General features: G+C 44.1%; 2 protein-coding genes across 3 annotated transcripts; both read left to right on the forward strand.

Annotated features, from left to right (window-relative positions):
• The first annotated feature begins 253 nt into the window (after positions 1-253).
• SRD5A3 (steroid 5 alpha-reductase 3) lies at positions 254-8,324 on the forward strand. Of its 2 annotated transcripts, none has more exons than XM_080385465.1 (5): positions 254-1,147; positions 4,154-4,309; positions 4,731-4,921; positions 6,239-6,361; positions 6,904-8,324. In XM_080385465.1, exons 1-5 carry the CDS (start codon positions 798-800, stop codon positions 7,161-7,163), a joined length of 1,080 nt encoding a protein of 359 aa, XP_080241591.1. In that variant the 5' UTR covers positions 254-797; the 3' UTR covers positions 7,164-8,324. The 2 variants fall into 2 exon arrangements, with proteins under 2 accessions (XP_080241591.1, XP_080241590.1); XM_080385464.1 differs by having other exon boundaries at positions 257-1,216.
• Positions 8,325-8,973: 649 nt separating this feature from the next.
• On the forward strand, positions 8,974-19,828 carry TMEM165 (transmembrane protein 165). The gene is made up of 6 exons (XM_080385485.1): positions 8,974-9,278; positions 10,806-11,031; positions 13,225-13,400; positions 14,266-14,448; positions 17,322-17,427; positions 18,907-19,828. Exons 1-6 carry the CDS (start codon positions 9,117-9,119, stop codon positions 18,981-18,983), a joined length of 930 nt encoding a protein of 309 aa, XP_080241611.1. The 5' UTR covers positions 8,974-9,116; the 3' UTR covers positions 18,984-19,828.
• The last annotated feature ends 5,148 nt before the right edge of the window (positions 19,829-24,976 follow it).

Raw genomic sequence — 24,976 nt, forward strand, 5'->3', positions numbered from 1 at the left:
GTTTAGCTTCTAGTAGGACACTGCATTGTATAGTTTAGCTCCTAAGCAGATAAGAAGCGGTCTGAAACCAAGACATGAGCCAAGAGTGCTGAAACAGGGCCAGAAGAAGAGAGGGCCATGAAGAAGAAGAGGAAGATGACAAAGAAGAGGATGGAGAAAGGAAGATGTCCCAAACGACCACCAGAGGACCCTCGACCCATCAGGCCACACATGTGTAGTAAGAGCGTAGATACGATAAGTAGCTCTTTGAACTGTAATGAATATGGTAGTAATTTCTCAGAAATGTCATTAATATGTGTAGATTGGCCATATAAACAGTGAGCAAAATCGGTGTGCACGCTGGGTGGGACTTATCCCCCGTGCATCTGGCACCGAAAATCCATCGTGCCTGCTGTCCGGGCTCCCGGCCGCGGCGGGAGGGCTCTGCCTCCGGTGTCCCGGTACCTGGGGGGCACCGTCTCCCTTCGGTGCCAAGCGGGTTTGGCTTCTTGCTTTCTCAAGGCGAAGGAAAGGCAAAGCAAAGCTCTCCTTTCACGTCGCGGCGGAACCTGTAACGTTACTAGAATGGCATTCTGAGTGCGGGGCCCCACGCACAGGCAGCGTGCGGGCGGTGGCTGCGGGTCAGCCCGCAGGCGGGACGGGCCCCGGCAGGGGGACGGGCAGCCTACCGGCAGCGGCGGGAGCTGCTTCTGGGTCGCGGCGGGGAGCACAGCCCAACCGGGGGCTGTGTCCCCTCCCCAGCCTCGTTAAACCTGCGGCAGCTTCCTACCGCCTCGGAACATAAACCGAGAGACACGATGGGGATAGCGCAAATGCGGGAAGACGCGCAAGGTAACGCGACAGAGGCAGGTGCCCGCCCCCGGCAGCTGCGGGGCCACACGGCCGCGTCGCGGCCCCTCACCGCCCCCGGCTGGGCGGACGCGCTTTTCCCGGGGGCGGGGAGAGGAAGCGAATGCGCGGCCGCCCCCAGGCCCCGCCCGCCGGCCGAGGAGGCCATGCCGGCGCTGCTGGCCGCCGCCTGGGCCCTGCTGGCCTGCGCCTTCCTGGCGGCGCTGCTGCTGCTGCTGGTGCTGCGGCGGCCCCGCGGCGGCGGCGGCAGCGGCAGCGGCAGCAGCTTCGTCTGCGGCCTCTTCCAGGACCTCGTTCGGTACGGGAAGACGAAGCGGGGCTGCGGGCCGCGCACGGCCGCGCTGCGCCTCCGCCAGCTGCCCAAGAGGTGAGGGGCGGCGCGGGGCCGGGCCAGCCGCCGGTGCTGTGCCCGGTGCTGTGCCCGGTGCTGTGCCCGGTGCTGTGCCCGGTGCTGCCGGCCTCGGGCCGCGGAGCCATAGGGGTAACGATACATGCGCTTCCATTAGTTCAGCCGAAGATGTAGAAAATAAATAGCATGTGCAAATAGCGTTGTGTATTGTTGTAGAGTTGGGCTCGATTTTTTTTCTTTTTTTTTTTTTTTTTTTTTTTTTTGGCAGAAGTGTTATTCTGGCGTTACAGATGGGGAATGGAGGAGCGTAGATGCTGCAGTCATACAGAGGCCATATGTGCCAAACTGGAACAAAAGCCTCATCCCATGAATCCCAGTGCCATGTGGTATCTGCAGAACAAACCTTCCCACAGGGCTCAGCCCGGGGTCTTGGGGCTGTGGGTTCCTGAGTGTCAAACATACTGTAGGTTTGTTTCCTTAAACGGATTCTCAGTTGTCACCTCCTTCCTTCAAGGTTTCTTTTTAAAATGTGCCTTGGGACAGTAGTAACAGCCTGTTAACATAATGGTCTGGACCTGGCTTGAACAGTCTTTAGTAACGTAAAAGAACCGCAGTGTTATTCAAACATATCTCTTGATAGATGTTTAATAGGATGAGAAAGGGGAAAAGGGAGGGGGAACCCCATTTACAGCTTTTTATACGTTATTGGGATTTCATCGGTTTTGATCAGCCAAGGTTCATGACAAACTGGCCTCTGACTTGAACCCAGGCGTGAGGGGCTCTTGCCGGGCTGGCCTGGGAGGCTGCTTAACCCAGAGGCCTGATGGCCCCCCAGGTAACAGTCCTGTGGGCACCGACGTGTTTTATATACGTAGCTTTCAAACCAAATGTTAAAAAAAGGTTTTGTGATGCAGCATGGTATTCATGGAAAGGTTCTAATGTAGTATTTTGGTTATCAGGCTTCTGGTTACAGAAAATATCCAGGGGTGTGCTTAAGCTCTGCGATACCCTCAGCCAGAACAGGGGCTCGTAAAGGCTTTGTCTTAATTGCAGTGTACCGCAAAATGCCACTTTCTTAAGGTAGGTTATCATTTGAGTTGACCTTTCTCCAGCAGAAGTTTCCCACCACCCTGTCTTAGGGGAGATAGTGTCTGAAGAACGTGCTTTTTTCAGGCAGTTGGTCTTAAGCTTTCAGTATCTACAAAGTGATTCTGTTACTTGAGTAGCTGGCCCGTAAACCTGCTAGCTGAAAGAATAGAGAAGATCCCGACTGCAGATGTTGAGACGTTTTCCGTTTCCATTCATCTGCATCTTGTTTCCAAACAAGCATTGTATTTTCACTAGCCTGTGCTTGTTTTTAACTTTGTCATTCCATCTTGTCAAATATTGTGATTAATTTCAGGTTGGTTTGGCAGATAGTGAACATTCCTCTCCTTGAGGGGTAACACGTACTTGCTGCAGTGCTGTATTTTTCTGTAGGTCAGATACATCTCCAGCATAGTTGGGATTGCTGAAAACTTGCAGAGCATGTCTCTGCTAAGCTGGCAGGGCTTGTGTGCTGGTAGTAAGAAGCAGCACTTGTGGAGAAAGTTCTCTGGTGGGGGATGAGACAAAAAAAGTCAACTAAGTAACGGGACAGCAGGGAAAGAGCTTGAAGCTTGGAGGCAGAGATGAGTTTTTATCAATGTACGAGCTTCTGTTTGTCCTCTAAGCAGAAAATGAGGGAGAGGGGCTAAATTTTACTTCAGCTGTTGCAGATCAGCAGAGCAAATGTTGCTGTCCCTGCTTGATAGGAGAAGGAACTGTGGAGGAGAAGTGATTTTCTGAAGGGGCTACCAGCTGCTAATGGGCAAGGTGCTCTGGAATATGCAGGGATGCTTGCTGCTTCTGTGGTTCTGACTTGGCCTCTGTATTACTTTTGAGATGTACCCAAGCTGCTTTGGGAGGGAGTCACTTTATTTGGTTTCACTAAGCAAGGGTGTTAGTACCCCTACACTTGCCCAAAAGAAAAGTTTGCATGTTCCAGAGAAATATCGTCTTCTCTAACTATCCAGTTATATTCTAGTTTTGTACTAATAGTTACATTGTCAACACAAGGTCATCAGCATCTTCCCATGGTACAAATTTTGTCTCTTTGCAGGTGTTTCCAGAGGTCCTGATTTTTATTCATAGCCAGAAGGGCTTTTCATTTTAAAAACAAAAGGGAATACAGCATCACCTAGTTTGAGCTGGATATCGTGGGCTGTTTAACTCTATCCAGTTACCTGTCTTGGCTGTAATGTCTTGCATTTCAGTAATGCATAATGCATAAGTGCATTACGGGGTTGGGGTATTCTTTGATTTCTTAAAAAAACCCATGTGGTCTAACTTTGAAATCACCCAGTGGTATTGGTAGTCTCTCCTTTATTTCTATATGACTGTTGCAGACCTTGACTTTGCAGGGGGGTAAGGTATTTCAGTGTACAGCTGAGTAATTAATCCTGGTGCCTTTTACCATCTGCATTTGTCATTTATGAACTTTAACACATCATGTAATGCATCCACTAGAACTGAGGGAAGTGGGAGCGCTGCTAGGCACAACAGCCTGGAAATGCCCAGAAAATTAATTTGGATGTGCTTTTGGTGGTGTACATTATAAAGAAAAAATTGTGCACATCATGATTAGTTATAATAGTTGAGGAATACCTTTGTAATGTGTGGGTTACACTTTCTCCTTTTTAGTGCAGCTACGATTAGTAAAGTAAGCTAAATTAGAGGTTACTCCAGGCAGCATTTCACTGCAGAAAGAAGGCAATAGGGTTATTCCTGCTTGGTACCACTGGAGTCCCAAGTTCTCTACTTATTGCTGTGGAGACCAAAAGGGAATGTACTCACCATCAGGCAAGCATGTCCTGCAGTACATTTCTAACTAAGGAACAGTGAGAACATTAATGAAGACCCTTTTTGTTTCCACAGGTGGTTTACTCACTTTTATGTGGTTTCGGTGTTCTGGAACGGCTTTCTGCTGATCTGTCTTTTCCAAGCCAAGTTCCTCGGAGGGTTGCTCCCATCATGGATTCAGTGCGTGCACCATGCTCTTGGCAGAGATTCTCAGAGTGAGGACATTGGCAAGTATTCCAGCTATTATGATGCAGTCATATAAATACTAGAAAGCTGCACTACCGTCCTGTGTTGATTGTGTTTTCCTCAAGTGCTCCTTCATGAGCTGCTTTTAAACTATGTTCCAAGTGACTTTCCTGGAATACCAAGTACTTTTGTCATTTTTCAAGGTAGAAATCATTCTAATTTGTGGATGTGATGGCTTTCAGCAGTCCTTTTAGAAAAACGAGCCATTAGCACTTTCCAGAAGTAATCTTGCTGTGGTCAGCAATGCCTCACCACATACAAGTATTTTCCGCAGCGCTCAGTGAATTTAAAGTGAGGGTAAAATTTTGCTGTGGGGAGGGGAAACAACAGTCTTTTGGAAGCACTCTCAGGGTTACATTGTTCCTGTCTGCCTCAAAGTTGCTATTTTTTATCTGCAATCAGATAGCGAGCACTTCTCTGCGCTGCTGGTTCTCCTGCTGCTTTGGCTGCATAGCTGTCGAAGACTGGCAGAATGCCTCTGGACCAGTGTGTTTTCCAATGGTGTCATTAACATCGTGCAGTATTGCTTTGGACTTGTTTACTACGTTGCTGTTGGCTCAACTGTGCTATGTCAAGTGCCTACTAATGTCAGGAATGGTAAGTGCCTGTTTATTGCCAAAGATGCAGTTTTGCTCCCAATTGTTTCCATTGTGGTAAATGGTTTTGTAGAGGGCTGCTTGTCTGAGAAGTGTGTTAACTGATGAGTGATAGTTCAAAGTAACTACATTTCAGTATGTCACATGATCAACCAGCATTATACACAAACACACACACACGCTTTCATGTTAACCATTACTGTTACGTCCTGAAAACCATCTCACATATTTACTTCCAGGATCATTACCGATCAGTTTTGCATTGTGAAACATGCTTTATGAAGGACAGTAGTAGGTACCAGTTCTCAAATGCTACTATGCAACTTCACATCTCAGACTGGAGTTTGGTTTTTTGTTGTAAGCTTTCCTGTAAGGTGAGTCGGCAAGGCTGTCTTGGCCTCCTGCTTTGTTTTCCACTGAGGACTTGCCACTGCTCTGCTTTGCATCAGTCAGTTTCTTCTTTCCCTCCTAACTGTAATGTCTCCATTAATACAGCAGAAATTTGAATGACATGACTTGTTTCCACAACGCTTTCCACTGAGTCTCACAACTGAGCTGCTGTTCCCCTGCGCAGATGAACCATGAGCTGGTTGTAGCACTTCTCCCATGACTAATTTTTGTAAAGAGGTCATTACTAAGTATGTAACTTTAGTGAAGTTTTTAACCACTTCCAACCATATCAGCTGTAGTTTAGTGATTTATTTTTTTAATAATTTTATTTAAAAGAACCCTCAGATCTTCTAAGCGTAGATAAAACTTTTATCTTTCTGGACCACTCTCCTACTTCTCACATCTTGCAGATTCTTAGAGATGGTGTATTGGCTCGTATATTGGAAATCATCCTTAATACAATTAACATTTTTTTTGAAGGTCTGAGGCCTAAACAGTTCACGCTGTGCATGTGTGTGCGTGTGTGTATGTGTGTATGTATCTTGCTCACTGTGAACAAGGCAAAACAACAGTGCACTGACAGGTTGACCTGAGCCGTGACAATGTCTTTAATTAGGATGGTAAGAATTACAAACAGCATTGATTAATGAGGTCTTAGACTATCAATTATGTATCAGTTGTACATCAATGCTGTACCTCAAGCTACTGCATTAAAACCTAGGTATTTACAGTATAGAGCGGTTAAGGGAAATTAACTACCAGCTGAGCACTTAAATGATGTAAGTTTCAAAAGCATCTTTCAAGGGATTAGAGACTCACTACTAAAAGTTTGTAAGACAGTAACATTTAAAAAATGCATGCAGTGTTTTGGGGTGATCCTTGGGGAGGTATTTCCTGGCTATATATTAATGAAACTTATTTTATTCAGGAAAAGAGCTTTCTGTGCAGATCTCCTGGTATCACATTGTGGGAGTTATGATGTACATTTGGGCCTCTCTTCACCAACACAGATGTCTTGTAATTCTAGCTAATCTTAGAAAAAGTAAATCAGGTAAGATATTTCATTTCTTAACGATTTACTCTGGTAATTTTTTCCTGATGTTTCAATAGGCTTCCGTAGCTTCTAATACCTTAAAACATGAGTATTTTTTAGGTTCTGTAGCATAGTGCTCTGGAAGACTTCTAGTAGATCAAATGGGGTTTTTTGGAAAAGATCACATGGCTGAATGCAGAGTTGTCTGTGTATATATATATATATATATATATATATATATATATTTTTACATAACTTAAAATGAAAGTCTAGCTTCTAGGGTTCTAAGGGCAGACACATGCTAATGCTTAGGACTTGTGCTGCTCCTTGGGGACCTCACTTGTATCTCCCTGTGGGCTAATAGGTTTCCTTACTCTGTATTTCTGCTAACAGCCAGAGATGGCATTTTACTTCATTAAAAAGTGCAAAGCTGCCAGATCAGATGGAGGTGGACCGTGGTGGTAACTTTAATAGGCGTGTTCTTCTGTAGTTGTGAGTAGAAGAGAAAATTTTGTTTAGTGCATGTTGTTCTTAACTAATTTCTTTCTGTTTGCTTACAGGAAAAGTTGTAAGTCTGGGCCACAATGTACCTTTTGGAGATTGGTTTGAGAGAGTTTCTTGCCCTCATTATTTTGCAGAGCTCCTCATATATGTATCTATGGCTATCATGCTTGGATTTCACAACGTGACGTGGTGGTGTGTAGTGTTGTATGTTCTTTTTAACCAAGCACTGGCTGCTGTTTTGTGTCACGAGTTTTATCATAAAAACTTTAGCTCCTACCCAAAGCATCGGAAAGCATTTATACCATTTGTTTTTTAGAATATTTCTTCTAAAGTACCTTTAATGCAAACTGGGAAATGTTTTCTATAAGGGAGTAAGAACAGTGTATCAAAGCCAAGGTAAAATTGCACGTTTTATCTCTAGCTTAAAACCTCATAATTTTAATGATAATCTCATCCGTGTTACAAGTTTACGTGGGGAAATGTAAAGTCTCTACGTATTATACAAGCTAAAACAAAGTTTACTGAAGACCTTAATTCAAACTGAGGAGATGTTAATTGGCTCCTTTCTGGTTTATATATTATGCATAAAACACTTGCTGTTGTACAGCAAGCACAAATGCATTTACATGAAAACTGTGTGGTGAAAGAAGGGTACAGGGAATAATTTGAACTACTGTATTTCATGTCTTGTCTAATATTTAAGTGTAATTTTTTTTCCTAGTTTCTTTTCACTGAATCACTTCAGAGGGAGGCAAATTGTGTATCTTTCTGTGCTTCCCTGTTGATAATTAAAACCAGCCACTGCTTTGTAACTGCAAGCACAAAAACCTGTGGAGAAAGCTGTGGTGGAGGAATGACTCATGCTCAGCAGCGTAGATAAACAGGCCCGTTCTCTGCATTATCTCTTTTGCAGCGAAGTGTTTTCATTCATTGATGAAAACTCCTAGTTTATCCCTAAAGTGGGAAAATCATTGAAGGTTCTCTGTCTAGAAAGACTGTAGAAGAGAATTTGTAGAAAATTAATGTTCTTTGTTACGGTTCTGTTATTCTTATAGTGGGTTATTGGAGTCCCTCATGCGTTACTGAAATCCCTTGTGTGTTATAGGGGGCAGTTATGCAGGATGGCTGTAATCACATCTACAGTAGGTTTTGAGCAGCCTGTGAGAGCAGATGTAATGAACTGCCAAGGCAGAGAACACACAGAAACCAGTACCTGACCAGTGTTGCAAAGAAATTCTTTACTGGGGAGATGATGTCACTCAGCCTAGGGTTTTGGGGGTTTTTGGCACTTAACTATTGAATGTTTTGGTCCTTTTCATGATACTGGAGTGAATGATCAGTTTGCATGATGGAGCATATGGATGCTGGTGTTTCAGTGTGTTTTCTACTTACATGCATATATTATTTTATACATGAGAATAATTTTTATATACCAAAGTATATATTGCAAATTAATTAAAATTGTTTATTAAACCTATTTCCATTTTGTATCATTTTTCAAAACTGAGACACCAGTTAGCAAAACATGAGCAATTACTTTGCACAGAATGTTGTGCCTCTCGGGGGTCTCGCAGCCCCTCTCTCCATCGACGCTTCCACAGCTTCAGTTCACCGTGGAACGTGGTCCCGGCTGAGGACCGCATCCTTCTGGGTTTTTTTTTTGTTTGTTTGTTTTTTTGGGGTTTGTTTTTATTTTTTTTAGTGACTCTCGGGAGTTGCCTGCGGCATCTCCTGTTCTTGCTCCTCCTTACAGGGCTGTTCGTGGGTTCCCCGGGCGCACATCCCTGTCCCTGCCCGGGCAGGGGCTGGCTGTGCCCGGGCCCTTCCCGTGCAGTTTTTTCGCCTCCTTACGTAGCCGCTCCGCTCCCCGCCCCTCGGCGCCCTTTCCCTGTCCGTAGGCAACTCCGCGCGGAGGAGGGACGCTCCCCCGAGGAAGCTACAGTCGCGCCGCCCGGCCCCTCCGAACGCCGGGAGCCGCAGGCAGGGGCAGGGACCAGCGCCCGGGCCCCCTCCCGAGCGCGGCGGGGCGCAGGGGGCTGCCACAGGCCGCGGGTCCCCGGCTCGTTCGGGCGGGGCGGGGCGTCTGTCCGTCAGCGGCAGCCGCAGCCAATCGGCACGGGCGGCCCCGCCCCTCCGGGCCGTTGCAGGAAGCGGTCGGCGGGCGGTCGCGGGGCTGCGCGGCTGGGGCGCTGCGGGCGGGGCGGTGACGCGGCGCCTTTAAGAGGGGCCTCGTGCCGTGCCGCCCCCCTCAGCACCGCGCTCGGCCGCCATGGCCTCGCCGCCGCTCCCGCGGGCCGCCGCGCTGCTGCTGGCGGCCTCGCTGCTGCTGGCGGCCCCGGCGGGGCTGCGCGCCGCTCCCGAGGAAGAGCCCGCCAGGAAGAAGGAGCCTCCGCCACCGCCGGCGGCGCAGGGAGCCGAGCCGCGGGCTGAGGTGAGGTGAGGTGAGGCGGGGACGGGCCGCGCCGCGCCGGCTGCCTGCGTAACGGCCCCCTCCCTCAGCCGGGCCGCGGGGCGGGAGCGCCCCTCCACCCCCACCCCCGCGGCGGCAGCTCCGTGCCGGCGGGGCGGGCCCGGCCTCCCGGGCGCCTCGCCTTTCGGAGGCCGCCGGACTCCTGCATTTCCCCATCTTGTAACAGGAGAAGGGGAAGCGGCGGGATCACTTCATGGCCCTGCAGCTTCCCCGTTTCTGCTGTAAGAGGGGAATTTAGGTCCGACGTGGAAAATGGGCTAATGCTTTTTTTTTTCTTTTTCACCCGATAAGTATTTTTGTGCTCCACTTGCATGCTGGGGGGCAGCCGGCCTCTCCAGATCATCCTCACAGAAGCATATGAAAGCAGACTGTTGCGACGCAAAACCTGCCCGTTTTTCCTCAGCATTTAAGATTGCTTTACATGAAAACTTTTTAAATGGTGTTCTTGGTTAGGGGGGTCTAGTGTCAGGTCATCGTGCGCACGGAGGGATGAAAAAATGATTAATGTATGGCTTTGAGGTATCAGGTAGAGCATGCCAAGTTCCAAGTATCAAACCCAAAAATTCATAGCAGTGCTAAACGTGAAGAAACTCTGGGAAGTCAATGTGTATCATACAGAACATGGAAACTTTTAAATACCAAACCCGAAAACTTGCAGCACTGCTAGAAGTGGAATGCTGGGAAGCCGCGGTGTTAAAACACGTTGCACTCATGTCTCCTCTGGTAGATGGGATGAAGCAAGCTTTCCTAGCCATCCTTGCTCAAGCATGTGAACATCGATTTAATTGGTTTGGGTCTTGCTTTGGATTGTAGATATCTTAATCTCTGTAAAAGTAAACACTTCAGTGAGCAAGTGAGATCTGGAGTATGCCGGTCCGGTTTGACCACTGGAAAGTCTTAAAGCTAGTTTTCAACAGAGCATGTAGAAAAAAAGCTGATGAAAGCTTGTGCAAAATTTTGATGCAGCTGCGATGCAGAGATCCTGCAAGGGAAGAAAGTGGTCCTGACAATTTTTGAAAGGACTTTGTATTTCTTCTGAGTTATCCTAGTCACCCAATTTTAGTTTGAAGAGTTTAATTCTTAATACTTATATCAGAAAATTGCTTGTTTGGTCAAGGTCATGAAGTAAATAGCTAGGGATTGTAAAGACAGCAATATTAGAGCTGAACTAAAGCAGCTTTCCCCACATTTTATTGTAATAGTGGTTCTCACATTCTGGAAATAATGTGCATGGCAAGTACTGTTTCAATAATCAGTGCACGATCTGATCTTCTTGCTAAGTGCCTAACTAGCAACTCGAGGTAGGTGGCAGCCAGTAACTAGTTAATGATCATTAATGCTGCGTGAGAGGTATGTGATTAGTGTCACACTACGCAGTATAGTATGATAGGTGAAATACTAGGCTTAGTATTTCTGTGAACTAACTAATCAAGCTAATTAACTAGTGTTTTTGTTGTTGCTTCCCCCCCCCCCCCCGGCCCCTTACAGAAGGTATCCTCACCGGTTGCTCCAGTTCACATTGTCAATGAAGAGTCAGCTGAGAAGACTAATTTGGGCTTTATTCATGCATTTGTGGCTGCTATATCAGTCATCATCGTATCGGAACTGGGGGATAAGACCTTCTTCATTGCAGCCATCATGGCAATGCGGTACAACCGTTTGACTGTACTGGCTGGTGCTATGCTTGCTTTGGGACTTATGACATGTTTATCAGGTTAGCATTCTTTTCTTTTTGTTTCATCACTTAAAATGTGCTAGATGCGTATTAATACATTTTAATTGAAATTCAAATGAAGGTAGTAGGTATATGCAGATTTCTGTTTTGAGGAGTGTGAAGGTTTTACTGGGGACCATGGCCCAGATTGAATATTTAGGCTCTTATCTCTAATGAGGTGCATGTGCTCCCTAGAGCTCGATACAAGTTTAAGGAAGAGGAATGAGATTGGGAGCCTAAGCACTTTATTTGATTTTTGGGGCACTTTTTATTTTTAGCTCCTGTTAAATTAGTGTGCCTAAAGGGAATGTGGGAGTGACTTCTCGTTTTCCTCCTAAGGCAAAAGATTCTTAGTATGATGACAAATGTACCTTGTCTGACTTGTATCCCTGGATTGCGTAGCAGTTTGGCTTTGTGCTGAGCCACGTAAGTTGAAGATGATGTCCTGCCACTATCCTTTGGGATGGGTGGTACTGACAGAGCCAAGATCTGGGGGTGAGAAGTGAGGTGTCAGGTGGCACTTGAGGAACCTGTAGCTGTGCTTACTTAGCTGTAATCATAAAGTCTTTAGATACATGAGGTGCAGCACAAATGTTGTGTATGTGCTCATTTCTAACCATGCCCATTTCAGAAATGATCGAAATAGTGTTCGCTGGTTTATACACGCTGGAGACAGCCAGTTAACCCGCGTCAGGCTTCTTGGCGAGTGTTTCTATGCATCTGTTTTGGGTGTGTAGCTATTGCTATATATAAGGCTGCAATTATTGCAGTCTTAGAGTAGTTTCCATTTGCACTGTGTCTAACGATAGCATTGTATGAGTTTCTGCTATTAATCACTTAATATAACAGTCTTTGTCTCTTCTCCCACTTCTGTACTGCTTGCTTCGTGTAATGTTACTTAGTACCATAGGTGATGCAGTATTCTGTAAGTCTTATGACCTCTTCTGTGCTCCCTTTTTCTATACCAAGTCTTTCTTCGAATCTTTCTTGATGCTTCTTCATAAAGGCTTTCTTTTCTGCTTGCAGTTTCTTGCATTGCTTTACTTCAGTATTTTCAGTCTTCAAAAAGAAGTTTAGTTTAACTCCTGATTTATTTAGCAGTGCAATTAATACTATTGTTTATGTATGTTTACTAGTAATGCAGTGTCATTAATTTTGGTCTTGTAGTCTTTATTTTTGGTAGTGGCAGTGTGGATTAATTTCCAGGTTATGTGGTAACTTAGGGCAGTTTTCAACTAAGAAAGCATGTGCAAGAAAACATACATGATAATACGCTTCCTTTTAGCTAATTGCATGTGGAGTAAAACAACAGAGACAGTTGTGAGTGCGTGGTCCAAGCAGCCTTGAATGTTAGATGTGAAACTTTAATTTTCTCTTAATTGTTACAGGCCTTTTTTGTCCAAAAATGCTAACTAGTCTTAATTTGTGAAGAAGTACTTTGTCCTGGATACATGATTCTTCCTATTATTTGAGAACTAGTTTTGGCTTAGTTTGATTGCCTTCAATACCTATAAAAAGTAGATTCACCATGGAAGTAGATTTTTGGTCTTTGAGTGGGATCAGTGCTTTTAAATTAAAGGAAGATCTAAGTTGGTCACATTGTGTGATTGTGGGGAGTGTGGGGGAGAAGGGAATAGTAATGCAGGCATTTGTACTTGGCAAAAGAAGACAGACATGGTTTCATGCAGCTGGATGATTTGTGGGTATGTCTAGTAGATTTACCTTGTAGAAAATCTTATTGTAACTTTATCTGATAAATTATTAGAAAGAGATGCTATCCAACATGCAGTCAAATTAACTAATATACACAGTGACTAATCTAACATGATTACAGATGATAGTTTCGTGGCGTGCTTGGAGAAAGGCAGGACTTGCGTAGTCCTTGATGGGAAAGATAATGTTGCTTGGATTTGCTCTTGGGAGCAGCAGCACATCAGCTTTGCCTGGTGTGCCTTGTCTGCATGTTAATGGACTTCAGTCTCTGGCATGACCAGTAATGGCTGGAGTTTAGAGTGTTGTTATGTTGCAAAAACAAGAATATAAAATTATATAAGACTAAAAAAAGACACAGTATTTCTTTATCGGTGGGTATTTGAATTGCAGACTTTGCTAGCAAGCATTTCTTAGATGTGGGAAAAACAATTATGATCCTCATGCTTATTTTTTTAAATGATGCATTTGTTTTCTTTACAGTTTTGTTTGGCTATGCCACCACAGTTATTCCTCGTGTGTACACATACTATGTGTCAACAGCACTATTTGCAATTTTTGGCATCCGAATGCTTCGGGAAGGCTTGAAAATGAGTCCAGATGAGGGTCAGGAAGAGCTGGAGGAAGTTCAAGCAGAAATTAAAAAAAAAGACGAGGAAGTAAGTCGTAAACTTGCTGTGAATTATAGCTGATGAAATAGTTAAAGCCATGAGGCTGCAGAATGGCATTGTGTTTGGGGTGTTCAGCTGTGGCTGTGGTTGATAACTTTGTATGGTAAATGGGACAGAGGTGGCCTCTGGAGGCCGTTTCAGCAGGTTGTTCCAGTTCTGTGGCAAGCCTGGCTTCTCAGGAGAAAAGGGATTTTCTCCACAGAGTGGGGTGGTGTTGGGGGGGGTTGTTTGTGTTTTTCTTGGGTTTTTTTAAATGCGTTACTAGCAGAGAAGACATCAACAGTTTACTCTTGTCTTTACTTTTACTTGTTTTTATGGTCAGGCAGATTAATGCTGAGGTTTGTAGTGTTGCAGCAAAGGTCTCTATTATAATAACTTACTAAATATACTGGTCTGCTTCTAAGGAATAGTGTGGAGTATTAATCTTATTTCTTCTAAGATTAATTTTTTTATTATTATTACTATTTTTATCAAACCCTAATTTGAGAGCCACCAGTTCGGAAGAGGGGGATCCATGCCTTAAAAATAGAAGGAAGTCTGTGGTTAAAAACAGGTGTAATTCCTACTGAAACTGCTGCGTAAGTGCAGGCAGTACAAGATGGACAATAACTGGAGGTTAGAGGTGATTACAAGTATGCGTACAGACATATGTGTGTACATAATATGAAGCTAGTTTTTTTAAATGATGTCTAATATAAATAATACATTGATAATGCAGCAGTCGGTGGCTAATAACATTCCAGATGCTAAATGGCTAGCTTTACTGTGTATTTCATCTGAGTTGTTTAGATGACTTTTCGAATCTTACGGTTGGTTGGTTTGTGGTTTTTTTTTTTTCCTTTGTGTTCCACAGCTTCAGAGAACCAAACTGTTAAATGGGCCAGGAGATGTGGAATCAGGGCCAGGCACCACTATACCTCAGAAGAAGTGGCTACATTTCATTTCTCCAATCTTTGTTCAAGCTTTTACTTTAACATTTCTAGCAGAATGGGGTGATCGTTCCCAGTTAACAACCATAGTCTTGGCTGCCAGAGAGGTGAGTGTTGCAGAATGCCCACTGTTCTTTTGCTGTCTCTGGGTGGCCTGCAGAGAAGTGGGAGAGAAAATAGTCTTGGAGGGTGGTATCAGATTCACGCCTGCTGCCTTGGTGTGCCTTACTTAGCGTTACAGCTGTATTGAGACCTGAAAATAAATGCACCGAAGCTCTGCATAGTATTAAAACTGTTGTTGAATGATTGGGTCTGCACAGGCATTTCTGGAAATAGTTGTTTTATATCATGCAGCTGAATGCAGGGGTTTTTTTGTTACAGTGTTAAGAGATGTTACAGACCAGATGTTTCTTTGATCTGTTCGGTCATGCAGTTTTAACACAGTAGCTTTAAAAAAAAAAAAAAAAAAAAAAAAAAAAAAGAGACCTACATCCCAGCAAACTTAAAGCTGTTAAAAAGATACCTCTTTTTAAAAACCTAAGTGTATAGTATGGTACAGCATATAGAACTAAAATAAACTGTAAACTGGAAATACAATCATATCCAGCATGATTGAAATTTGTTTAACTGTATTTAAAGGAAAATTAAGACTTCTAGCCAGCCTTTTAATAAACATAACTAGCTTGCCCCTGTGCTTTTTCATGCATTGAGATAATTTACATTTTTTCCGTAGAACCCATGCTTCTTTCAGTGCACTTTCAGACTTTCCTAGGGATAAATCAAGTCTGTCTAATGAAGGAGGCTATAATCTGTAGGAACCTCTTGTCTCTATTACAGCACAGGGAAAGTGCTCGGAGCTAACAAAGCAGGGAACAGCAGATGGAGAGGTTGATCTCTTTGTTCAGGCAGTTACATGCCATCTTGGAAAATAAGGAGTTATTACTGCGTCTGCCCAGGTTTTTTTATGTGGTGCTAGGCAAGTTGCTTAAGCTCATCTTTTCACAGGTGGTTGTTGACTTCTGGTTTGCTTTTTCTGAGTGTCCCATTAGGAAGTGTCCATTAGACCTTGTGGTCTGGTTTGTGAAGTGCTGAGCGTTGCAGCTAAAGGCTGTGGGATGTTGTTCCTTTAGCATATGAAGTGTTTGTGTAAGTGCTACAAAACCAAATACTACAAAAAATTAATTGTAAGTATCTCAGTCCTGCCTTTCAAAATCAGCAAATTACTATGATCTGGATCTTTTGTCATTTTACGTGTAGGATTGTTTTATCCCCCTTTGTTTCATGATATATTTAGATAAATCCTTGTCTGTGAAGTACTAAGTTACATAGCAGGAATGTTACAGAAATGCTTGTGAGGAAAGAAGTCATCTTCATATGGAGATTTGAGCAATGTGGTAAGTCAGCTGTGACCATACATTCTTCAGTGACGAGAGCATAAAATCCTACATGACTGTTCATTAAGTAGTGTCCATCCTGTCACAACAAACAGGGCTCCTTTGGAGGAAAAAGAGGGCTATCTCAGTGCGTGAATGTCTCGGTGTACTAGGGGAATGAATTAAGATTGTCCTCATGAACCTAGTCCAGACAAAGAACTTGATTTCACACCTAATAGTTTTACTGTGTATAAGTATTGTTCATCTGTTTAAGGAAACAGAAAAGGAAGCTCTGTAGTGTCCTACTAGACTGGCTTTGCCTCAGCTGCTGTGCCTGAGCACTTCCACTTCTGGAGACACTATACTGAAGGAAGCCGTGGAAACTTGTTACCTTCCAGGGTGGCTCTGGGGAACGGCATGGGGGCTGGTGTCCATCCTCTGCCCATAGGGGCTGTGCGTAACTGCTGACTGCAGGGAAACAGGGATTTCTAGGAACTTTGGATCCTAATCCTGGAGGCGGATGTGTTCTGCTGGCACAGCCCTGCTTCCAACCTGTGCTTCTTGGTGGTTTCCTACCTGTCCTCTGCTTGGTGCTTGCCACCATTTTTCACTGGCTTGTGATTTTGGTTCTATTGGCCAGAATATTGGCTAGTGTTGTCTTTTTTCGTATCATATAATTTCTTAGACAGTTCTGCTCTTTGCCTGTTAGAGACTTCATGTGTACCTCATGTGACGGCCACAGCATTTTTCCTCTCAGGGCTGAGCCTCATTTAAGAGATGTGCAGGGAACTCAACTCCACTTTCCCTCATTCATCTTTGTACAGGAAAAAGTCGTGCTACTACCTTGCCTTTGTTACCCGTCATTAAAAGATTTATTTTCTGTTTCTGACGCTGAAGACTTCAATTTTATAAGGTGTTCCATACATATGCTGCCCTTAACGGTGTAATTTGTAAGTAGATCTGAGAAACCTTCTTTACGTAGTAAGGGTTGTTCACCTATTGAGTAGCTGCTTGTTATGCAGTGATGTGAAAGCTGTCATTGACAAACTTTGAAAACTAAAGTTTTATTCGCTATCCTCTGGACTTTATTGTTTCATACTTCCCCCTTTAGACGATTGAAGAGGGCAGGCAGTGTAGAGCACAAGCTTGTGAAGCTGAACAAAGGAGTCAGAATGTTTTAGCTGCTGAAAGCCTTCATTTGCAGTTCATGGATTTATTTTTCTCTTTCTTTATAATTATGTTGGTGTCCTTCCAGCTGATGTGTGTTGTTTCTCAACAGCTGCCACCTTTCCTCTAGAGGCTGCTAAATTGTTTAAGTACAGCAGAGTGATTTCTGAATCTACATTTAACGACTTGAAGATGCTTCTTAGTTGAAACATGCCATGTGCTCCTGTATTAGTCAGGTTTAGATTAAGTCTCTCGCTAGCTGACGTACACTGTTACTGGTCTGCAAGGCAGTGATGTAGAGCAGAGCAAACACCAGAGAGTATCCTCCACACTTGACAGTGTGCGACCAGGGAATCAAAGCTTTGATCCTTCGTGGCAGGAGATTGTAGGACTAGGGTTTTCAGCTGTGCTGATGTTTCCCTTCTGTGTTTTTTCCTCAGGACCCCTATGGTGTGGCAGTAGGAGGAACGGTGGGACATTGCCTATGCACTGGTTTAGCAGTTATTGGAGGGAGAATGATAGCACAAAAAATTTCTGTTAGGACTGGTAAGTGGAAACTCCAACAAAAAAAAATATGCATTAATGCTGGTAATGTCTGTGGTGTAAATGATGTCATATTTTTTAAAACTTGGAAAACCCCAAAATATTGTTGTGTATTTTTTAATTTGAGCCTGTGTCTTCCAACCTACTGCCTCACCCCACCCTGTAGTCAGCTCCCCTCACAGCGGTGACCCTGGGCTGTTCCCAGGACCGCATGTCCCTCCTGCCAAGCAGAGTCAGAGCATGTGTCACCACCTTGCGCACGGTGCTTCTAAGGGGTCTGTCCTTAATTGCACATAATGCTTTACTGACTCAGATTTAAGGAATCAAAATGGGTATTGTAGCTCCAGGTTTAAAGATGGACACAGGTGAAGCTTGTTTTGCTTCACTATTGGCTAGCTTGTGGGAGACCAGAGGAAGGAAATACAGTATTTTTAAGAGTCAGTATGATTTGATAGTGAATAATAGAAATTTTGTCACAATTCTGAGTACAGACCTTCAGGTGAGCAAGCGAACTGCATATTTACAAGTTATGCCACGCATATAAAAGCCTTCAAAGCTACTCTGTGTGTGGCATAAATGTGTATGTTTTGTTTTGGGTTTTTTTATCATAACCTGCTATCTGTAACAGGAAGGACCAGTAAGGTTACATTGGGTTGTTTGTTTTTCCTTAGATTAGGTTGCAGCTTGCTTCAGCTGCCCATCCTGTGATGTAGTGAGATTTCTTGCTCCCAGGAAGGATTCTGTGAAGCTGCTTCCTATAAATGTTCATTCAGAATATTTGTTCTGTAGTTGCAGAGGTTGTAAAAAAATCAGCTTCTCTGCAAAAAGTAAAACATGCATTTTGTTCTGTTTGTTTGCCGAAGAAATTGGTGATGAAATGCTAATCTAACGATTTAATATGTTCCTAATAAGCTCAGTGTGAACCTTTGGCCACAGGAATAGCCTTATTAGGTTAGACCAAAGATCCATCTAGCCTGTTAGTTTATTTAGGGAAGAGCAGGAGAACGTGTACAGTGGTGTTTTCCCAGAATACTGTCCCAGCCTTTAGCAGATTGTGGCCACTGCAAGCAGTTAATGTTTTTGAAACTGTCTCTTTCAATATAGTTATCTAAACTATGCCAAAAATGCTGATTATTATGTCCCTCTTAACTGATGGCTTGCTCCAGCATGAGGATATTGTATCTGATTTTCCCCCACAACCAAATGTTCAACAGCAGGTGTCAACTTCAGTTTCATACTACCTGAAGTAGTAAAACCATTCCTTCTAATGAACAGACTATATTGTTGTAGTTGCCATTAGACAGTGGGATGGTATTTGCACATTGTGATACTGAGCTAGAAACAACGTCCGCTGTTTGCAGCAGAAATATCAAGGTTGTTTGGGAATCAGACATTAGAAAAAAAGATAAAAATCTGTAATGTGTCATGGCAGATATTTAACTTTCAGTATCTAACTTTTTTTTGTTTCTGCATTTTTTTCAGTGACGATCATAGGAGGCATTGTCTTCTTAGCGTTTGCATTTTCTGCACTATTTATAAGTCCAGACTCTGGGTTTTAAAATTTTTCATCACTGCAAAAGAACAAGGATTGGAAGTGTCAAGCAGCTATCCTTGTGCATTTGTGTATATAATGTACAGAATTATATAAACAAGCACTGAAGATGAGACACTGAACTTTTTATAGCGAATGATTCATGGAACTGATACATTTATGGCAGCTTCTGCAGTGGAGATACGCTTATTGTCCGGTTTGTTTATTCTGTGGTGCCTGCTCCCTTGGTGGGATTTGCGTGGTCTTCTTGCTTGCTGGACCTGGCTCAGCTGAGTTTTGAGGATCTACTCATAAGTATTGAGGCTTCCTCTTTTCTTCCTGTTACACACGGCCGCCTTTCCTGTTTCTTCCAAGAGGGAAGACTCTACCTTGTTCCATGTTGCTCAACAGAAGGTGTTAAGGAGGAAAATGCTGGCTCCCACCTTCAAGGACTTTGGTTCCAGGGTGCACCCAAGGCTGGATAATCTAAGCAACAAGAAACCTGGGAGCAGTTTCTATACCATTGAGTGGCTGAGCCACTGACAGATAATTTTATAAACTTCATTTGGAGGGAAGAGTTCTTAAAGAAATCAGGGATTTTTATCACGAAATTGATGTGTGGTGATTAACAACCTCTACCATGTTCAATATGCAATCTGTCTCGAGCTACCATTATTTGACCTTTTTTTAAAAAAATTTTTTTTGAAATGTTAAAGTATATGGAAAGTAATAAAACGGTCCAACTTAACAATATTCCATTCCCAGGACTGAACAGTAATGGAATTCTTAGATTTAGATGTGTTCCTGTTTTTCTTTTTAGGAATAGAAATGTAATCTGGAAGATAATTAATAAAACACAGTGTCTCCATGTGAGTTATTTTCGGTATTGTTTTTGATGATTCCCATAATTTTTGCCACAGAAGTTTACCTAGTGACTATGTACTCAAGGTGAGAAAAGTTTACTAAATTTATTTTGGATGCTGATAAATGCCAGTGTTATAAGGACTTTGAATATGTTGACCACTGAAGATAGCAGGTTGCAGAAATACATGCTTTTCTCTGCTCTCCAGTGATGATTTGGATTCTGAGCTAATGGCTTAGAGATAAATAGCCCTCTGAGATCTACTCAGGAGCAGTCTAGTACAATAGAATGTCTGGTTTCTGGTATTAAGAATCTGCCTTATATTGAAGCTGACGTAATAGGGAGCATGACAAATCTGACCATTCCATTAGTAGCTCACAAACAGAGCAGTCCCTAATTCTTCTCTGAAGCTTCTTTGCCCAGAAACCCCCTTAATGCCAAATTTCCTCAAGACCGCAGCAGCGCAATGCACTTCATGTGCAGTGGTATGAAAACAGGCTACAATTTTGGGCTCCAGACCTAAATGTTCATGTCTTGGCTTGAAAGAAGGGTGCTGCTGGCAGTACCATTGCTAATTACTAGGCGAGGCACTGCGGTTGGTGTGGTGTGGGTTTTTTGGGGGTTTGAGGGGTTTTTTTGGGGTTTTTTTTTGTTGCGTTTTTTTTCTGTTCTGCTTTTGAACTAAACGTAGTCAAAACCTCTTCTTTCCCACAGCCTGGAAACACACGCTCTGTGTCCCTTGTGTGTTTTGACCTCAGCATGGAGGAGATTTGTAGCAGAGGTCATGTTAAAACAGAACAGGAACAGGAAACCCAAAATAGGGAAGAGCCTAAACTTTTAACTATTTACTGGACAACTGCATGTTGTGTTAATGAAAAGTGGTGCTGGTGGACTACAGTACGTTCATGCAGATGTGTCCTGGGTGAACTAACTCTGGTGCCACAGTTCATCCTCCTGAAGATTCTTGCTCAAAATCAAAAAAGCCAAACCAGTTGGCCATACTCGAACGTAGAAGCTTTTCAAACTTTCTGTGTGCTGCTTAAAGCTGTTCTGGTACAAAACCAATTAGGATCAAGAGAAAAATGCACCTATTAAACATGTTGTTTGTAGAGGCCAAGTGTGAAGTTGAGAACGAATTTCTGCAACTTTCACGTTTATGTTTTACTATTACAAAGTTATACATGATGCTAAGTACTGCTTTTGACCAGCTTGGATGCACTGTAATAGCTAGCTAGGCAGGTAGGGGTGAGTTTGAATAGTGGTGGTTTGTTGTTTTTTTTTTCTTTTTTTTTTATAATTAAAGCAGAGATGTTGATTTCTCCTTGGAAAGCTATTATAAAATTAGCTCATGAAATTTTAGTAAAAGCTTTGAAAGGTGCTTTAATAGTTGCTGCTAGTTACAGTGATTTAATGTTGTCAAGTGCCTGTTGGAATTTGTCACAATTTAAAGAATCTAGCTGGGATGTAACCAAAGCCCGTTGAAGGTGATGGGCGGCCTTCACTGGCCTATTTTTAGCAGCACTGCATCTGCTGCGCTGTTGGTAGCACAAATGGTGTCCTTCCACAGCCTCCCAAAGCACTCGCACCCTGGCCGTCTCTCCCCTGCTGGCTGATCCAGGGGTTGGGATTTTAGCACCTTTCATCATGCTTCTTTCTTGTGTTTCTAGTGTGTTGCCATTGGAGAGGTGTGTGGCATTGCTCTGTCTGGAAATAACCTGGAGACTTGAGGTAAAGGTAGTAAGGGGCTGTGTGGGTGCATGCACACACACAGATATATGTATTTAAACCACCCAAAAAGCCTTACCCTTTAGGGTGAGTTTGCATCAAAAACTTCCAGATTTTCTTAACGCCTTCCCTTTGCACATACTTTCCAAGTAGCAGGTCTTAATTGAAGAGGCAGGTATGTTGGTGAGATGAAGCAAGCCTGCTTACTAGAGCTAAAACATTTTGGGAGAATGTGCGAGCTGGGTCCTTGGCCCCTGGGCTAAAACAGCCTGTGCAGGAGATGTTGAAGGCAGAACGTGAGAAGGTGTGGGCTGATGCTGCAGTGACTTGTGGTGCCCTCTGAATTCTGAGGGTGGGGAGCTGAAAGCCAGTGTTTTGACACTTGGGATGTTGATGGATGTCAGTGATAATTCATTCCTGCCCCTCCTTTCCCCACCCTGTGCCTGAAGTGCAAGAAAAGCTCGGTCTCTCTACGTGCCCTGATACCGAGAGATCTAGTGGGAACCATGGGGCGTGTCATACCTGATCGAACGAGCTGTGCAGTTCAGGGGGCTCGTCTGCTGCACCTTCATCGAACATCTTTAAGATCCTCAGTGGGCTGAAACGTGTTTAACAGGGTAGCTGGGCATACGGGAACAGATCACTTTGTCTTTTCAGCAGCCAGCTGTAGCACCGGCTTCCTCTCCTCCGAGACGGTGTCCTGACAAGTTCTTCGCCAACTTGCAGGAGCACTGAGCCTGTGTGCTAAAGCGCCAACGCTGCGCAGCATCTGTGTGTGATCAGGTCGGGGGAGATGTGATCTTTATAGAGATGCTCAAGCAGTGAAATTGTGGCCAAGCTCTTGGGGAGGGCGGGCTGGTGCTTTTGTTTTGGCTGCATCAGCTTGTTCATGTGGAAAAAAATACAACTGTACCTGTAGTTCAGGCCTGCAGTGGCAGTGTTGTAGCTGCTCGGGCTGGGAATTGCAAAACACCAAGGTTCAGAATGACAGAGCAGGCTTGATGCTGAACTGATGGGGCAGTACGTGCCATGTGGCATTGTAAATGCTTCTGAGGTGTTATGTACAGCAGGTTCCTACATGGCGGCGCTTCTGGGGAAAGAGCTGGTTAGTGTATTAGCCAGCCAAGTCCGGGGTTTTTGGGAAGAAAATATAGAAAAAGTTGAATAGTGCTTGTGCCCTTTTAAATGAAGGCGAGTTTGGGGGTTGCCTTGCATTTTAGAATACAAAAGGAACACCTGAGGTAACTAGCTGCAGTTTTAATTGCCACGGTCCTATGAAATTTCTTGTTCTTCTGTAGCTGGAGAATGCGAGTTACAGCGAGCGAGTGTTTAAGCGCTGCAGGGAAGGCTGTGCACACCGTTGCAATTGCGACATGGAAAACAGGCAGCTGTCCACTACGGCTTTCCCATCCGTCCTGCAGCTCTCCCTGCTGGGGCCAGATGCAGCCAACCTCAGTCACTGCCAAGGGAACCTTGAAAACAGCATCTAAAGCAGGAAATGGCATTTCTGACTGCCTGCGCACACAGCGGGAGTTTAAAAGTGCACACTGCCTGCCACTGCTCATTTCCAGGCACCAGAAACAAAGTGAGAGGACACGAGTGGTTTTTTTTTTTTAATATATATCCCAGTAGAACTGACCATCAGCTGAGATGTTTGAAGTGAGAAAGGCTTGTCCTTGTTATTTTCGAAGGTGCCTATTCCCAGCCCTTGGGTAAAGCCTGTCTCATTACACCGTATGTGGCAAAGGGCAGTAAGGGCCGATTACAGTAAGCTGCTAATCTTCCACCCCGGCAGGACAAAGTTTTTCAAAGGAAACCTACTGAACCAAGGTACAAGTCCAGGTCCAACTGAGCCCACTCTTCCCAGGGGAGCGCAGCCAGGTATGTGTAAGCTGGGCTGGTGCTTGGGCTTGCTGTTCTGCATCTGGAAATGTGGAAGAGGGGCTGCAAGAGGCAGCCCGCTGCTGTACAGCATCCCTGCGCCTCCGGCTCGGGGCAGGCTGCGCAGCCACTGGAGCGCTGCCACCGCTTTCACGTGAGCAGTTTCACAACACGTTTCTAGAAAGGGCTTGCTGGTTGAGCCTCCCTACGTGTTAGTCCCAGATATTGTCTATTAAAAAAAGTATTTCTGGTCCTGAATTAAGAGGATCTGGCAGTTTCATTGTACTATAACCTGAGTTATCCTTATTTCCAGAGACGTGGAAATAATGATGTAATGGCAGTTGTACCGACGGATTTTTTTTTTTCCCCTAAGATGACCTTGAACAGCCCCTGAAGTCAGCACCCTTGGCAAGTTACAGCTATGGGCCTTTGCTAACATAGGTACAGGTTACATGTAACATTCTTCCATCTCTATGTGGCATGCACTACAGCTGTGTGTTTCTTCCGGGTGATTTAAATTCACTTCCCAAGTGAAAATACATTGCCAAAGGGTCTGACAGCAAGAGACTGTGTGCTGCAAAGAATGCGAGTAAGACTGGAAATTTTTGTTCCTACTTCATGTTACCCTTGAACAGCTGAAATCTTCTGGAATTTATATCACTAATGCCTGAGACTTGGAAGTGCAACTAACCTTTGGATCGCTAATCTTTACAAGCGATTTACAGTTGCATTCTCTGTAAGCATGATTTTTGTTTTTCACTGTGCACGACAGCAAAATGCCATTGAACAGCATGGCAGGTGAGGCAGCAGTTATAATCACAGCTCTTCTTCTTGATAAGTTTATGGAAAAATGTATTGATATTTCCAAAGTTCAATTTTAAGAAAACTGATAATCTTGCCTGATACATGCTATTGGTCTTATTATGGGTGGGTGTTGACAGTTTTTCACTACAACTGCAGCACTTCTATAGCTGATCTTGTTTTGACTCCTGGGGCGCAGGCTTACAGCATATAGGAGCGATATAAAACTTGCCCGTGTAATTCCCAAAGGCAAAAGATCAGCACCTGCACATAGGCATCTAGTGTGGAATTACAGAAAGAACTGCAGACCGTAAAAATGGCTAAGCGTAGTTATCATTTTATCCAGGCATTCAGCTTCAAGTATGGGATTTCCTTCCCTCCCTCCCTTGAACATTTACTTCTAAGTCATTAATGTTTACGCTTTGGTTAGTGCAAAAGGGAGAAAGGGTTAGACCACCCTGATAGGTTACCTGTTACCACACAGCTCTTCAAAGCCAGGGCTGCGTGCTCTACAGGAGTTGTGCTCAACTAAATGCAAGTCTCTGCTTCCTTTTTCAGTGGCAGAGCTGACATTTCAGAACATCTCTACTCCTTTATAAATGGTGTTCTTTGACAGCTCACCCTCACCTGGGGAGGGGAGGCGAAAGCCAGAAACGGGAGAGAAGGGCGAGGCTTGATAAGCCCTCCCGTCCGTGCACACCCGATCACTGCAGTGCTGCTCCGTTGTTTGGCAAGAACAGGGACTGCACACG

This window comes from Falco punctatus, assembly GCF_963210335.1.
Source record: "Falco punctatus genome assembly, chromosome: 1".
NCBI lineage: Eukaryota > Metazoa > Chordata > Aves > Falconiformes > Falconidae > Falco > Falco punctatus.